Genomic DNA, 17,449 nt, shown 5'->3' with positions numbered 1-17,449 from the left:
CACTTTTCTCCCTCTACCCCCTTGCAGTTCAGGCCAAGTCATCTTGGCTTTTCTAAGCTAATATCATTGTGCTGGTTTGGGCCAAATATCATGGGTGGTACAGCAGTGCTGGGTGGCTTAGTTTCCCTATACTGTGTACTTCAAATAGATGGCTACCTTCTTTTCCCAAAGAACTTGTAAACTTGAGATGAGGGCTGTGGGGGAAGGGAGGAGGAGTGTTGCACTAATCTAGCTAGTCTGGTGATATGGACATTAACCATGTTATGACTGACATCCTATAATACCAAGGATAAAGGAGTGGATAAATCTCAAGCTTCTTGCATGTATTGCTGTGGGCTCTATCTGCTTTGTAAAAAGCTAGCGTGGGAGAATGTTATATTTGCCCTGTAACTTGCCTTGTAAGGGGCAGTATGTAATCCTGGGACTTTAGCATTTTAAAAGTCTCCTTTTTAAAAGGGTAAATTTGGGTATCTTAGTTATGTTTCCACACTGGCAGTGGCATCCCAACCCGCTTCTGTTTCAGGACCACATCGGGAACATCTGAGGCATCTCTGCCCATATCAAACTAGCACTAGGGAATTTGGAAGGGTACTGCATGTGCAGACACGACCTTCTCAGTGGGTCAGTAGTGAGCTTCTCTATTTTGACTGGGTCTTTTGCTAGTAATTGAACGGCTTGCTTCTGAGATGAAGCGTTGTAATCCATAAAGCCTCATCCTAATCGGATGTTGACTAGAATGACTTGCTTCCGGACTCATGGGAAAATGCTTGTTAATATCCTTATCTTATCTGGTATGAAAACATTCTGTTTTCAAGCTTTTCTTGTGGGAAGGAGGGGGACACAGACATAGCTACAGTTGATGGCTCAAACTAACTCTTCAGTCATCATGACGGAATCATTTCACAGATTTTTTCAGCAGTCTTCATACAGTAGGTATGTTCATGGAGGCTTCTTTTAACATTTGTTTATGCATTCCTTTGCTTGCTGATATGTTTGCCTGAGATGAGCCACCCTTTCTTATCAAAGGCAGAATTTCCTTGAACACTTTGGCAGAGGCCAAGGTGCTTGTATTTTATTATTTGCAAATCTCTTTCAATTGTTCTGGAGCTTTCCTCATGCACTCCAAGCCTACTCTATGTTCTCAACACTGTTAGCATACCAGAGCTTGTCTATACGAGGCAGCATCCCATAAAATAGTTGGAATATAAAGCTGATGAAAACAGCAGCAGCAGGTTTTTTTTAGAGGCCCCTTGCCTGTTTAGCTAAGTGCAGTTGGAGGACTTGTCTACACCTGAGTTGATTCAGATTTTACTCATAGGGAAGCTGGGCTGGAACAGACCTCCAGCAGTCATCTAGTCCAAGTCCCCTACCAGAGACGGGATCTGCCCTGTCCAGCCTGTTAAAGTAAAACTCAAGTTGAATAGGACATCTAAGATGAGTAATGAATGAATAGGTGTAGTATTGCAGTTGTCTATTTTTTATTTATTTATTTATTTCCCCTCTCTAGTCCCAGTTATATTGCAACACTTACATGCTTCCTTCTTACTACTTGCAGTGTCTCTGGTGCACCAACAGCAAGAAATGTGTGGAGTATCCTGTCAGAAGCATCCTCCCTCCCAGCAGTCTCTGTGAGCTGCGTTCTGCCCGATGGGGAGTCTGCTGGGGTAAGTGGGTTTTACTTAAGTAACATGTGAAACATACTGTAGTTAAACCTGATGATACCCTATCAGCTCATCATGGCCCCGTCGCTTGTACCACTGCCTGTAAAGGGAGAGACTTTTCTGTTTTTCCCAGTGTCTAAAATTCTGGCCCTCTGTCTTAAATGATCCTAGATTGGGATTCTTCAGACTCCTCCAAGTGTGGGCAAATCTTCTGAACCGCCTTCCTTCCTGTTGGCTGGAAGTGACTTGTGGGTTGTTGCCTGCTTAAAATGTGAAACACTGAATATTACCATTGAACTCAAATGTGGCTTAGAAATGGGAAAATCTGCAGGACCTATGCAGGCATTTGGGATTGGTACAAGCTCTAGGGACTGCTCTTTCTCTTCTTTATGGACTGTAACTGTAGTAGGGAACCCTTCAAGAAGGAGCCAGGTGCATTCTACAGGAAGATATCCAGTCTCAGTAAAAGATAGCCTAGTTAAACCAGAAATAAGCAAGGTGCAGGGAGCATAATGTGGAAAGCCTTCAGTCTGTGCTATACAGGAGGCCCCTTCTGGCTTTAGGACTATGAATATTACTTCCTTGAGTAAGGCAAATGGCTGTTACCTTTTGTGTTTGCACAAACAGCCCAAACCTGGCTGATTTTTAAAAGTTGCTTTTTCTACCAGAAAGCTTAGGGAGTTGGAAGGTGAGGTTCTTGAGCCTTAAATTGGGTATTGCATCAGCTTATTTAAGGATCAATAAATGCCTTCTGTGGAATTGAGGTGGGTGTGCCAGGATATGGGGTGAAGTAGGCACACTAGAAGGGAGGGACAGGATACATCTGGACCTGGACAGGTTACAGGGGTGGGCAAATGAGAATAGGATGGGGATTCAATACTGCCAAGTATAGGGTGCTGCACTTGAGTAGTAAGAATCAGCAGCATATCTATAGGCTGGGGAGCTCTCTTTTCAAAAGCATGGTGGCAGAAAGATCTTGGAATCATTATCGATTCCAAGATGAACATGGACCGCCAATGCAAGGACATGATCAGTAGGGCTAACTGCACCTTATCATGCATCTACAGATGCATCTCAAGCAGGTCCAGTGAAGTGATCCTCCCCTTCAACCGTGACCTGACCAGTGTCGCATAGGAGTACTGTGTCCAGTTCTGGGTGCCGCACTTCAGGAGGGATGTGGACAGCATTGAGGGGGTCCAGAGGAGGGCCATTCACGTGATCTGGGAACAGCAGGGCAGACCCTACAAAGAGAGGCTCTGGGACCTTGACCTGTTCAGCCTTCACAAGAGAAGGCTGAGGGGACTTGGTGGCCATTTATAAACTTACAAGGGGGGGACCAGTGGGGAACATGAGACATTGTTCCCCCAAGTGCCTCCCAGGGTAACAGAATAATGGCCATAAGTTGTTAGAGTAGGTTCAAACTAGACGTTAGAAGGTGTACTTCAGTCAGGGCGGCTAGGATCTGGAACCAACTTCCGAGGGGAGTAGTACTGGCTCCTACCTTGGGGGTCTTTAAGAGCAGGCTTGACGATTACCAAGCTGGAGACATTTGAGCCCAGTTTTTCTCTCCTGCCCAGGACAGGGTGTCAGACTAGAAGATCTGCAAGGTCCCTTCCAACCCTACATCTATGAATCTATGAAGTTGCAGGATTAGCATCAATGATGGAGTGGCAAGCAGAGCTGTGTTTTCCACACTCCAGACACTGTTGTTGCTATTTAATGATGTGGAGAAGATGAAAGTGAGGGATCTGCAACCCTTTATATCAGGGGTATCAAAGATGTAGCCCCTGGGCTAAACCCAGTTTACAGAGCCGTATCTGGTCTCCAGTGCTACCCCTGGGTCTCGGTTGATCCACATGCCACCCATAGCTATGGAACATGGAACCAGAAGAGTTTGACACCCCTGCTTTATACACAGGAAAAGGGTGTAGATGGGTGGAATGGAGAGAAGAGTGCCCACTTCCACTACAGTTGGGAGAGGACCAAGGGAAATCCAGACAAAGAACCCCAAATAACCTTGTCTGGTAGTGGCTGTGTACACATACTTTGGAGCCTGAAAGTTGAACTCTTAACTGGGGACAGACTTCAATTGACTCCTTTCCTCAGTGAGTAAAAAAATCTTATGTGGGGATGGGGAGGGGAGTAAGACCGGGAATGTGTATGAAGAAACTTGCCTTCAAGTTGGCTATGGAGAAAGTCTCTACTGATCTAATTCAAGAGCTGGGAACTTACCTACCCCATTGTGTGAAAAATGGACATTTGACTCATGTGTCTAGTGGCCTGTTGATAGAATGCCACTTCCCCAGAGTCATCAGACTGCCAGGCAAAGTTCCTTATTCTCCGGTGAGTTCACCACTTATAAAGGCAAATGACTTATGAATGCTGGCATTTGTTCTAGTCTCCTAACCATTTCTTAAATAAATATACTTAAAAACAGCACTTGATATCTTGGGGTTTACAGCCAAGGGAATATGTGTGTTGTTGCAAAACTAGGCTACAGCAACACCAGTTTTGTCAGGTGTCTCTATATTGTTCAGTGTGGAGTGAATTAATGAACTACAATAAACAATAGTTGGTAATATTTCTCTTTCTTTCAGTGAACTTTGAAGCCTTGATTATTGCAATGTCTGTGGTGGGAGGAGCGATTCTTCTTGCTCTGGTCGTTTGCTGTTGCTGCTGTTGCAAGAAAAAAAGCAAAAAGCAAGTATCCTCACAGATTAGTCCCTCTTGTCACTTTTCAAAAGTACAGCTCAAAGTAAACTGAAGCTGCTGCCAGAATCATGGCAGGTGCTAGATGCAGTTAATGGCTAACAATGTCCTATTTCTTTCAGGCCAGACAAGGATGATGAAAGAGCTGCCAGAGAGCGGGAGAAGAGGAGAGTACGGCAAGAGGAGAGGTGAGTAGCCAGTGTGAGGACTTGATCATCGCTTCTGTCTCTGTACAGGAGAAATGAAGTGCTCCATTTTGCTCGAATTGTAAAGTAGTTACTGTCTGTTTACCAGTCACTTTGTTCAGGTAGTGGAGATGCTATCAGCCACTGCTGCATGTAGATCTGGATAGGTGCACACAGGGCTTAGTTACTGAATATTCCACATTCTGATAGGAATGCGGACATAAGGCTGTTTGGAGTCACAGTGTAGGGGATACCTTGGCACTGAAGAGAGCTTCTTCAAATGGCTTTCAAATGTCCAGTGCCAGCAGTGCACGTGACCTTGCACTTGCATGCAGCAGTGTCTGCCTGTAGTCGAATTTCATTCCAACTTGTATTATGTTCACAAATCCAGTTTGTTTGGATAGTTTTATGACTATTAATATTGTATTAAGAGATGCTATGATCCAACGGTGAGATTTGAGCATCTTAATCAAGAAGATGGAGCTGGACTGGGCTCTTGAGTAACTGTCAACCAAGCTAAAATATCAGCCTATTTGGAATTTTGATACTGTTACTTTTTAATCACCTCTTGCATCTGTACCAAAGCTTGCTTTCTTCTGTAGGAATGCTTATGTGTGTTGGGCTGCTGGCATTTGATCCTTTTCATTTTCAATTATTCTGGAGGCAAGACAAGTCTACATGCAGATGGAGTCTTTAGAGAAGACTTTGCTTCTCTGAAGGGAGATTAGGAAGAAGGCAGAACTTTATTTGCTTTTCCTCTTTCCCCCCACCCCCATAAAAACCTCTTGGTCTGCTCTTTTCCCACAGGAGAGCAGAGATGAAATCTCGACATGATGAAATCCGGAAAAAATATGGTAAAAAGTTGCAAGTGACTTTCAAGTGCATTTCTTTAAATCTGTGAGCTATGTTAAATCTTGCTGCCTTTCTGTGTACATGATGTGCCTTAATAGTGAGTGAGGAAAGCCGAAGCACTTATCCCCCACAACTGAGATTATTGTGGGGTGTGGCCTGTAGGGGAACACGGCAATTGCCTGAATGTTCTGCTTGGCCTGCATGCCATGCATGGTGAACCAGGTGGGCAATCAGGAGATCAGCTCCCAGGTCTGGTGCCCAGTTAATCCTGCAGGCCCATTGCCAGCTGCTGGGTAGCAGAAGCCTTGCTATCCTCACCAGAGCATAAGGTACCTGCCGGGAAGGGTGGGGGATTTGCCAGGGCAGCTCTGAGCAGAGGGAGTGGATAAACTAGTTGCCAAACTGCTAACAGCTGCTGGACTGCTGCTGCTCATAATAGCACCAGTCCAAATTTGGTGCTAATAGGGGGCCACAGACCAATAGTGTTTCAGGACAAAATGGTGGGTGTGCTTAATTCACTCTGGGTGATGCCTCCTTTCTTTAAATGTGGAAGTTGGTACGATTTGGCAAATGACTTGTGCTTGTCCTGTTTTTAAATGACCTTTGTTACCGTTGGCATGCTAAATGGCTTGGTAGGCAGTATTTCTTGCTTTAAAGAGGGAGGGGAAATTAGCCTTGTGGTTTGTCACCTGCTCCTAATCTTAATTCAGAAAGGGAGGTTTGCTCACCTTTAAATGAGGAAAGGCACCAATTCATAGAGTCAACAGACTGGGACTGACATACGTATTCCTCTGACCTAGAGTTTTTTCTTCTCTAGGCTTGTTTAAGGAAGAGAACCCATATGCCAAATTTGAAAACAATTAATGGATCACCCTAAAGCTACCAAGCAGCACTGAAATATCCTCTTCCTTGGACGCACAGAACTGTACAGCACAGAGGTGGAACAGGATACATTTCAGGCACCAAAAAGATTGGACATGTGCTCCACAGAGCCTTGTCCCAACCTCCTGGATGAAGCCAGCTGAAATTCCAATGAGCTATTGAAATCAGCAGAGCTGCATTGCACCCCACTTGTTTTACCTCAGACTTTCCACTGCTGCCCATAGCGTGCAGCACTTTGTATCTGAAGTCCGTTTAATTTGCTGCTTCTGTTCTGTGCAAGACTCGTGGCAATAACTTTTTCTCTTTGACTGTTTAATAGGTACATAGGCAGTATTCTTTCCACCACAGTTCTCTCTCTTGCCCAACTTGTTTTAGACTGAATTAGCAAGCCAAGGCAGCAGTATATTTGCTTTTATCTTGAATAAGCAATATTGCAAGGAGCAGATTATCTTTCCAGTCCTTTGCTTGATAAATACTTCACATCTGTGAGCAGAGCTGTTTATCTTCATGTTCCTTTTTTATCTAAAACATGAGATGGTGTCAATTCTTTTTCAAAGGCTAGATTGATTGATCGATTTGGACGACTTGTTCAAATTGAAGCCTTGGGTACTTTTTTTTCCCAAGTGACAGAGCTGGACAGTCTTAACTGTGTAGTGTTAGTATTGTTTCAACACACTTCTCTAGTACTGAGGATATGGGGGGTGGAATTAAGATCATACTTGCACTTTTTTTTCCTCTCCTTTTTTGGAATAGATGTTCCTTCTACTTCCAGAATTCATCTCGTGTAGATGAGTTCCTCAATCTTCTACCTCTGCTCTGTGCCTTTTCTATGACCTTTTGTAATTCAAGACTGAAAGCAGCCATTTAAGACTTGGGTATTGTGAGCCTACATTAGACACGTTAGTAAAAAAAAAAAAAAAAAAAAAAAAAGCCTTGGCAATATTGAAGTGGTTACTGCTTAAGTCTGAACAAATGAATTCTGCTTCAGTATGAAGCATAGTTTGATTTGACACATTGCTTCAGCTAAAATATTGTTTTCAGTAATGTGTAATCTATAATGGAATATTCTAATAACCAAATAGGTTGAGTGAGGAAGTGGTACAGAAAGGACAGTATAGCATGGTAAGACAACTAGCCGGAAGTACAGGTCGCATGGAAGCCTGCATGTGGTACAATCCAACAAGCTTGCATATCGTAATACAAGTAGTAGGTTCTTCTGGCTATGCTACACTTGTGCCCTGCGCATTGGGGTATGGAATGACTAACTCTGTGCTTGATGACCTGAGCCAGGTTACGAAATGCACACTAATCCATATTTTAAACCTCACAGGAATGTGGAAAGGGTGGATTAACAAACAGCCGTAAAGGTTGGGGGGGGGGTTGTTTTTTATGAAACACTAGAACACAGCAAATGACTCCCATCCCTGACAGCAGAATGCAGGTGGGGCACTTGAGCCCTCTGGGCACATAGAGCAGTTGCATTTCACTGTTCCTCTGGACCATAGGCTCAAGTGCACTTGAAGAGGAACATATGATAATCCAGACTAAAAATAGCTGTAAAAAGTTCTGATGGGTTAAACTTCTTGCGCCAAAGTGAAGCCTGTCTGCCTTGCAGAGAATGGATGTTAAAATCCAAAATGTGGCAAGTCTCTTGAAAATGTAACCTGATTGGAATACTGCACAGCACCTGGGATGGAAGCATTGCTGTGGGCTTCCTTGGAAACACTTTGCTATAACTTCACATTTTTATGGCACTTTGGTCTCTTGATGTGCACAGTTTTTAAAATAAGAAGCCTTTTGAACTGAACTCTGAACTTTTTTAAAAAAAAAAAAATTATCTCCACAGGAGAAACACTGTTGTTTTTTATGTTGATTTTTGGAGAAGGGAGGGTATCTTAAAAAGGTCAAAGCAGTGTTGAGCTGGACAGAGCACTTCATGGTACTATGAAGGCACGTATTTGCTTCCACTAATCCTGGGTGTGAAATCCTGAGACTGGCAAGAGATTAAAAACTGTGCCTTTCTCCATGCTGCACTCCTTCCAGCAGCATACCATTCCAGATAAGGAAAACTAATTGATATGTAAATGACTGACTTGGCTAATAGCAAATAAACTGATTTAGTAAGTAATGTGGACTGGCTGAGTTCTTTTCTTTTTCTTTTTGTTTTGTTGGTATTATCCTCCTCTTAAAACAGCCCACATAAAGAGCAGAGTTGGCGATGCCTGGTTTCTTCTCCCCTCCCCCGCCACCATCCAAAGGGAAAAACTTTTTTTTTTTCTTGGCTAACTGTCCTTCTACATCACTGGGGCCAACCTTTATTAGCAGGCATGCCCCAAATTATCATAGAATCATAATCATATCATAGAAGTTGGGTCGGAAGCAACCTTATAGATCTTCAAGTCTGACACCTGCCTGGGCGGGAGGAAAAACTGGACTCAAATGAGTCCAGCCAGGTAGGCATCAAGCCCCTTCTTAAAGACCCCCAGGGTAGGAGCCAGCACCACTTCCCTTGGAAGTTGGTTCCAGCTCCTAGCCGGCCTAACTGTGAAGTAATTCTTGCAGATGCCTAACCTAAACCTACTCTCCAACAACTTGCGGCTGTTATTCATTGTCATGCCAGGGGGGTGCTAGGGGAAATGGTGTCTCCCCCAAGACCTGGTTTCCCCCCTAGTGAGTTTATAGACAGTCACCAGGTACCCCCTCAGCCTTCGCTTGTGAAGGCTGAACAGGTTCAGGTCCCACAGTCTCTCATTGTAGGGTCTGCCCTGTTGTCCCCGGATCATGTGGGTGGCCCTCTGGACCCTCTCCATGTTGTCCACATCCCTCCTGAAGTGCGGTGCACAGAACTGGACGCAGTACTCCAGCTGCAGCCTGACCAGTGTCACGTAGAGGGGGAGGATCAGCTCCTTGGCTCTACTTGAGATGCACAACAAGGTCCGGTTAGTCAATAATGACTCCAAGATCCCTTTCTGCCTCTGTACTCTCAAGAAGGGAGTTTCCCATCTTATAAGTATGCTGTTGGTTTCTACTGCCTAAATGCAGCACCCTGCACTTGTCAGTATTGAAAGGCATCCTGTTTTTTGTTAGCCCACCCCTGTAACCTATCCAGGTCTTTCCCTCCCTGCTCACCTCACCCCAAATTTTGGTATCATCAGCAAATTTAGGCAGGTTGTTTTTCACCCCGTTGTCCAAATCACTGATGAAGAAATTGAACAGCACAGGCCCAAGGACTGAGCCCTGGAGGACTCCACTGCCCACTTCCCCCCAGGTCGATTATGACCCTCCCACCACCACCCTGAGTGACCCTTGAGCCAATCTGCAATCCATCTGACTGTGTAGGCATCAATGCCACAGTTACCTAGTTTTTAATGAGTTTGGGGTGGGAGACGGTATCAAAGGCCTTGCTGAAGTCTAGGAAGACTAGGTCCATGGCGACACCTGCATCCATTGCCTTTGTGACCTGATCATAAAAGGCAATCAGGTTGGTCTGACATGGCCTGCCCTTGATGAAACTGTGCTGGTTGCCCTTGAGCATCATCCCTGAAGCCGGCCCATCACAGATGTTCTCCTTGAGGATCTTCTCAAAGAGTTTCCCTAGGGTTGAGGTAAAACTGACTGGCCTATAGTTGCCTGGGTCCTCTCTCTTCCCTTTTTTTGAAGATGGGGACCACATTGGCTATCTTCCAGTCATCTGGCACCTGGCCCAAGCACCACAAGTGCTCATAAAGCTGTGCCAAGGGCCCTGCAATAACCCCAGCTAGCTTCCTCAACACCCTGGGGTGGAGAGCATCTGGACCTGCTGACTTGAAAACATCCAGCCCATCCAGAAGCTCTCTAGCCTGGTCCTCCCTAGCCTGAGGTCTGGAGGCATTCCCCTCAAGTCCATCTTGCATCACAGCAAGGCAGTCCTGGTCCCTGCACAAGAAAACAGAGGTGAAGAATTGGTTAAAGAGGTCCGCTTTCTCCTCTGGCGCAACCACCAGATTTGCCCAGCGTATTTTGCAGGGGCCCCACATTACCCAGTGCCTTCTTCATCCTCCCTATATATTTGAAAAAGGACTTTTTATTATCCTTGATCTTGGATGCTAGTCCTAGCTCTATGTCCATCTTAGCTTTCCTGACAGCCCCCCTACAGGCCTGAGCAGAGGAGGTATACTCCTCTTTGGAGATACACCTGGTTGGAAGGGGGGGGTGCTATGCCGCCTTTTTGGCAATCAGGCATTCCTGGATGACCTTGGTGAGCCAGGGGGGCTTTCGGGCACTCCTGCCCCCCCTGCTTCTTGTTGGGATGGACACCCCTTGGGCCCTGAGCATCTTTTCCTTAAGGAAGACCACTTGTCCTGGACACTGAGTACCCCTGCCCTCAAGGACCCCAGTGCCTCTCCCACTTGTCTCCTCAACTTGTTGAAGATGGCCCTCGTAAAGTCTAGGGCTACTGTCTTGCTGCAGACCCTTGACACCCTGCGCTGAATGGTGAATTCCAGCAAGCGATGATTCTTATAGCCTAGGTGGTCAAGAACCTGGAGGCCCCTTACGAGGTCATTGCCTGTGGCCAGGACCAGGTCCAACAGGGCAATTCCTCTGGTGGGACTGTGCACCTCCTGAATCAAGTGGAGGTCCTGTATCTCGGCCAGGAACCTCCTGGAACAGTCCATCCTGGCTGACTGTTTCTCCCAGCAGATGTCTGGGTAATTAAAATCACCTGTGACAACTACATCCCTTGCCTTTAGTGCCTCTGCAAGCTGGCCCAAAAATTCCCGGTCCAGCTCCTCCCTTTGGTTGGGGGGTCTGCAGTAGACCCCCACCTTCAAATTGCCACACAGCCTTCCCAAATGCTACACAAACCCCCTTCCTCTGCCTGATTTGGCTTCTCTGCTTCCTGCCCTGTGCTCCCTGTCTGATCTCTTGCTCTGCTTCATGCTTCCTGCCCTATCTGCTGCTGCGTTGCCCGTTGCCTCTCTGATTTGCCACGTACCGTACAAGGCTGCTTGTGGCCCTTGTGCTGCAAGTTGGCCCCCCCTGCTCTACACCTGAAATAGTCCCGTCCACTGTTTGCAAAATGCTGGTGATGTCACGGGGTCAATGGCAATGCCCTATTGAGCATCAGCTGCTGCTCTCCCCACAACAAAGCCAAGTGCCATTGTCTTGAACTCCTCTTGTTGCTAGATGGAGTAATTTTAAAGCTTTATGCTTGCCTGCCACAATCTGGGTAGATGATGAAGCTTTGTTTCAGACCTGGGTTGTGTGTGGATGTGTTGTGAAACTTTTTGGAAAAGGTCCACCTTCTAAATCTAAAGCAATTTTCCTCTGCAGAGCCAAGTAGTCTCACCTTGTCTGACTCAATGGAAGCCCTACAGGCCATGAGGGCAGCTGAAGTGGGCTGGGAAGGTGCCTGAGACTCCAGCAGGTAGGAACTAGAAGCAAGGGATTATCTGATAAAGATCTTTAGCTCTGAAAACTGCTTCCTCAATGGCATGGTCTAAATAGGATGCTTTTAGACTGTTACCAGACAGTCTGACCTTATTCATTTGTCTTTGGTGCTTTAGCAAGACATGGGGAAATGGGGATGAGTGCTATCCACTTGCTGCTGTTTAACAGTCACTAGCAAGGGTGCTCCTAAATAGGTGCTCTTTCTGGGGCCATTTCAGAACAGCTGTCCCACCTACACAGTTGGTCAAAAAAGATATTGCAGAGTCCTTGCCACTGGTCTTCTAGTATTCAGGGGGCAGTGAGGAATAGGGAGGTGGAAACAGCTGGTGAGTAATCTGGTTTACTCATGTGAACATATAAAAATGGGGGAGTGGCTACTGGAAGAGCAAATGAGAGGCCTAGTTCTTCTATGTAGATGCCTCTACAGCAGTAGTTTTCAACCTTTTTTCCATCTGCAGACCCCTTCAGGAATTTCAAATTGAGGTGTGGGTATTCACATACTTTTGACCTGATTACAGTCCTCTTTCGCAGACCCCTTTGACTTAATCTGTGGACCACAGCCTGAAAGCCACTGTTTTAGGGCAAAGTCCCTTCTATTCCCAAAACAGACCATGAGGAGGAATTATTCTGGCATAACCCTGTGGTATTCTGGTAGCGTCACCACATTTTCCCAGTTCAGCAAGGCATAATGATCTCCTAGCAAGCAAATCTCAGAAGGTGTGGGTGTGCTCCTTGACTTGCAAGCATCAAATGACTGATAATTTTACAGAAAAACCAGCTTTAGCCACAAGTCTCAGTAGTGACTATTTGAGCTTTTTTTTAAATATTTATTTTCTTTAAAAAATGCTATAGCATTTTTTAAATGGAATTTAAAGAGCTGAAGTCTAAAGCAATCACGATGGCTGCTTTTAGGCCTGTAGAAACAAATAATGCTTCCAACTTTCAAAGTTTTTTGTTTGTTTTTTTAAAGGGGGGGGTAGGGGAGAGAGGTGGGGGGTTTTGGTTTTTGTTTTTAAGGCAGCTAAGTGATTGCTCCTGATCATTAAATGATGACAAAGCAGCTTGGTTCCTACTACAATTCATCTCCCAAAGTTTTTAGTCTTCTACCTATTAGAAGTTCTCAGCCTGAACATGCATCAAAAAAGAAACCTCTTCATTGCTTGCTTTGCGTGATGTGGGTGTTGTTGGCGCCAAGAGCGCCTTGTCATGGTGGGCCCGAGATGAGCGAACAGGTGGGATTAGCGGCGAGGAGTCAGCGCGATCGGAACACGTATGGTTTCAAAAGAAGGCTTTTATTTTTCTCTATACTTACGCCACTGATGGTATGGTAGCATAGGCCAGATCAATCTTGGTTACAAACGGTATGAGAAAATGATGAACGAGAAACGAGGCCGAGTTGGTAATGATAACGGTGAACGAGAACGAAGTAACCCGAACAAGTTGACCGGAACGTGGTAAATGAGTAACCAGTTCGAGACGGATGATCAATAACGAGTAAACGAGTAATCGGAACGGACGGATGGTCGATAACGAGTGGTCGATATGAAGACGAACGTTTTCTAGGAAGGGGTACGCCGGGATACGACGGTGGCGGGGAGACCAATGGCTCTTACAAACCAGGATTCTAGGCCTGAGGCAGTCTCCGTTGTAGCAGGCTCTGCTGAGATCTGGTCTTGTCTCCGTCTGGTCTCTGCTGTGGGTGGAAACTCACTGGCCTTAAGTATGTTTCAGGCAGCCGATCACACGGCTTCCCCTATGGAAGTTTCTAGTTCAATTACATCATGCCTAGAACAAGACCGGGCATGCGCATAGTGCCAATTCAGGTTACCTCACTGTAAATTTCATAAAGGTCAAACGTGGGGCATGTTTAAGCATGCGTACTGGCCTCTTGGGGTTTTTCCATTAACTTGCCTGTACATGTTCAGCTTAACTCAGTGTTATCCAGCACCTTTCTTAAATTTGGTTCTGACAGGTGTGACCAGATCTAGCTAAAATGCCCTGTACAACTCCCCTGTCTCCAAAAATATCCTCCAGCCACGGTTTGGCCAGCTGAGACCAAAGGCAAAACTAGAACTTCTGGTCTTACCGCTTGAGCTGCACAAAAGAAAGTTTACTTTACAAATCTTACTACCTAAGGCCTACCCTCCCCCGTCCAGAAGCTTGGCAAGTCTTAGATAGAGGCAACCTTTGTACACTCTTAACTTGCCCAGGCAGAGCTGCAGTTAAACCCAGCCTTATGAGGCTGAATGTCCAATATATATGTGCTTGGCTATCCTGTCTAAAGGTTTGGCCAGTGGGGGCCACAGGTTAGCCTCATATCCTTCTCAAGTGCCACTCTGATCCCTTTTCCTGCTCCATCTCCTGCTCTGCTTTCTGCTCTACCTGCCATTGTGCTACTTATCCCCTCCCTGACATGCCGCATGCCCTGTAAAGAAGTCGCCTATACCTAAATGAACTCTTACCTGAATCCCCCAGACCTTTGTGGATTTCTGCATGGGTACAAAGGTCTGCCCATGCCTATTATCTGCCTGTCATAAAGCCCCCTAGCTGCTGTATTTTAAGTAAAGCATTCATTTGAATGTTTAAATTATTTATTCCTTAAAAAAATCTGAACCTGAAAACATTTATTCCTTTTTCATCTTTGGTGATCAAACTGTGCTTTAGATTTATGTTTACAACTGATATTTTTTGTTAGAGGTATCTAGCATTGAGTTATTCTTTGTATTATTGTTTCGGGGCAGGTTCTCACTTGCTCTTACTGACTTTTATTAATAGTACACAACAACTTCAATAAAACGCAGGAGAAACTTGATTTAAGATCAACGTTAGAAATCAAGATTATTTTAATGTGGTTTCCTTCCTATTTAACTGAAGCTAAGTTTTCTCTGTGTGTCAAGTAAAGAACTCTGAAAATAGAGATCTTCCTGCCTGCTGTCTCCTTTCACGCTACTTTGCCTGCAGTACCCAATGTTTTCTCTGAGGATGAAAGTATCTTTTAAGTGAGACAGGAAGGTAGCTGAATATCATATTAGTAAGTCTTTCCAGATCCTTTATTCAACTACATGTGTAAATAGAAAACCATACTCCTTTTCACTTGAAAACACTCAAAAGAGAGATTCAGTAGTTAATTATGTGGCTACACAAGGATTCCAATCCTCCTGAGAAAAGATGTTAAATGCAGAAGCTATAAATGTTTTGATTCACATCATAAAAATGACAGGGATTTGAGGCTGTCGGTGCCAACCTATAGCCATCCAGAGCCATGTACGGCTCCCATCGCGGTCAATGGGAATTTGCTGCACAGATATGATACAGCCTAGAGCAGTGGTCACCAACCAGTGGATCTCAATCCACTAGTAGATCTCAGAGCACCTTGGAGTCAATCCGAGGCTGAGGTGGGGGGCTGAGTGCCTGCGTGCGTGTACATGCATGCCCCAGCCCAGCAGGTCAGTCCGTGGTGGAGGGAAGGGGCAGGGGTTAGATTGAGGCTCCTGCAGTGAGGAACAGTGCTGCAGAGGCAGGAGTAAATTGAGTGGGGCCCCAGCCAGGTGGGACTTACCTGCTGGGGAGGATGCCCCCAAATAATTTTTTCTTCCTATGTCTTGATCTGCACCCCCCCCCCTTTCCCTCCCCACAGACCTGCCTGCTGGGTAGGATGGCAGCGGCACACAGTAGATCTTGGGTTGCTTTTAAATGCCAGACGTGATCTCCTACTTAAAAAGGTTGGAGACCACTGACTTAGAGAAAGTTAGATGCCCACTGGGTACGTTTATGCTGCATCTTGTGTCAGCATAGACAAACTAGCTTAGCTACTCAGCTGAATAGCTTATTTAAAGGTGGCCACCATGTCCACGCTATGCTCCCTGCTGCCACCCTTACGTTGGTTGCCATACCCGAGGTAGCTGGTTTGCAGCCATCTGGGGCATGCTGCTGTGGCAGCAGTGACTGGAGTGTAGGTGTATCTATGCCTGCTCCAGCAGTCGACCTCCTCTGCTAGAGAAATGCTACAGTATCTCAAGCCTCAGAAGAGCATGTGGACAGAAGCCCTGCCAGGCTGGCAGGCCTTGTTGTAACTGAATTAGGCTAAAAAAAAAAAGGACTGGTTTAATCCAGGGCTAACTGTTCCTGGTTTTGACTCCCATCAAACAGGCTAGGCTAAGAACTGCCATTGACTGGGTCAGACCGTAGGTCCATCTTGCCCAGTCTTCTGTCATACCTGCTGGAAGAGCTGCATCTATGAACCGTCTGACCAGGGTTTTTTCCTCTCTTGCTTGCAGCCTCCAGCAATTAAGGTCTCGGAATCGCAGCTTGAATGGCAATTAACTCAAATTAGTCTTGATTGTCCCAGGCAGGCTGTTAATTTGGATCCTTCACAGGGACTTGAGTGCACAATGAGCTGGTACATCTGCCTGTAGGATCCTAAGAGAGAAGGTTTTTTTCTGAGATAAAGAGCAGTCTGTTTTTAGCCCTGTGGGGAGGCTACTGAGGAAGTGAAAACAGGAGGTCAGCAAGGAGCAGGGAAGCCTAGCACGAGTCATGGCAGCTGTGCTGTAAGGTCCTCTGCCTGGAATAAGAGCAGCCAGGAATCCGGCAGGCACAGCTGCTGACCTCGCGGCCCACCGTGGTGCCCACCACTGCTGCTTCCTGGATGCCTTTCCCACTTGCAGAGGGCAGCATCTCAGACCTCTGCTGCAGGAATCTTAGGTGTTTCTTCGCACGGGAAGACGCAGAAACCCTGGCAGGGGAGAAGGAGGCTGGCAACTCTAGAGAGCGCAGTTACAGAGGCAAACAGCAGGGAGGCAGAAGGAAGGTGTGGGAAGTTGCACAGAGCTGCTGGTGCCTGCTAGAGGGGGATGGGGGAAGAAATGCTGCCAGGGTGGAAAAAGACAGAAGGCGGAAAGGGAACCAAATGCCCATGCAAAACCTCCCAACATTGCCTGAGCCAGAGGCTCTGGCTTCAGTGGAGTGACTGGAAAGGGCTAAAATGCCTCAAACTTAGAAGCAGCTGAAGTTGCTCAACCTGACACCCTTGTTGCTGACACCCTTGTGGAAGGTAGGGGACAATGTGCTTGAGGCAGTTGAAGGGGACCAGGTACCAGACCCTGGCAGGGAGTGAAAGCCAAGAAAGGCAATAACCAGGGCAAGAAGGTAAAATGGATTTAATACCCAATTTGCATGAGAAACTGGAGCAACCATACTCCCATGCTGATCCCCTCAGCCCTGGCCGCCCCATCAGCTGTCTGACCACCAGCAAAGGCTGCTCTGTTTGCTAACCAGCGACTCATGCTGTGTGTCTTTAAACTTACAGACAAGAGCTGGGGGCAACTCCTAGCAGGGTAGGGAAGGATGGCCAGGGTGTGGTGGGTGGCCACAGCTGGCAGCAAGGAGAACTCTGGTATGGAGGGGAGGATTGCTGGAGGGCACAAGAGGTGGCATGTAGATGCCTTGCAGGGAGCAAGGAAAGAAGCCAGGAACCACTGGCCTGCAACAGCTGTGAAGTGTGGGACCCCCTCTTGGGAAGAAAAGCAGCTGGTTATTTGAAATCTAGCTAACAACGTGCATTCTTCTGTGTGTCTTTCTCAGACTGGGCTAACATTGTGTTAACATTAGCAATTTCCTATTGTGGGCAGTGGTCTGGGTGGTCATCACTGCCTTCTCCCCTCTTCCCTGCTCTTTAGGCCCAAGGTCCCCATGTTAGAAATATTATTAAAAATGCATTATCAATAGCAG

General features: G+C 46.2%; 1 protein-coding gene and 1 long non-coding RNA gene across 2 annotated transcripts in view; both read left to right on the top strand.

Annotated features, from left to right (window-relative positions):
* The window catches only part of PTTG1IP (pituitary tumor-transforming 1 interacting protein), a gene marked incomplete at its 5' end in the record, with an annotated part of 11,302 nt that extends 3,195 nt beyond the window's left edge, over positions 1–8,107 (top strand). The window contains 5 exons of the mRNA XM_019533115.1: positions 1,556–1,664; positions 4,259–4,361; positions 4,493–4,558; positions 5,363–5,409; positions 6,225–8,107. Coding sequence (XP_019388660.1) covers positions 1,556–1,664; positions 4,259–4,361; positions 4,493–4,558; positions 5,363–5,409; positions 6,225–6,271 — 372 coding nt within the window. The remainder of the gene's footprint in view (positions 1–1,555; positions 1,665–4,258; positions 4,362–4,492; positions 4,559–5,362; positions 5,410–6,224) is intronic.
* Positions 8,108–16,508: 8,401 nt separating this feature from the next.
* The window catches only part of LOC109308676, a 6,078-nt gene continuing 5,137 nt past the window's right edge, over positions 16,509–17,449 (top strand). The window contains exon 1 of the long non-coding RNA XR_002100669.1: positions 16,509–17,412. This is a non-coding gene — a long non-coding RNA (uncharacterized LOC109308676). The remainder of the gene's footprint in view (positions 17,413–17,449) is intronic.

The sequence above is a fragment of the Crocodylus porosus genome, unplaced genomic scaffold (assembly GCF_001723895.1).
Source record: "Crocodylus porosus isolate Cpor-Errol unplaced genomic scaffold, CroPor_comp1, whole genome shotgun sequence".
Lineage (NCBI taxonomy): Eukaryota > Metazoa > Chordata > Crocodylia > Crocodylidae > Crocodylus > Crocodylus porosus.
Note: the sequence above shows the minus strand (reverse complement) of the source record. Positions and strands in the feature narration are given on the sequence as shown.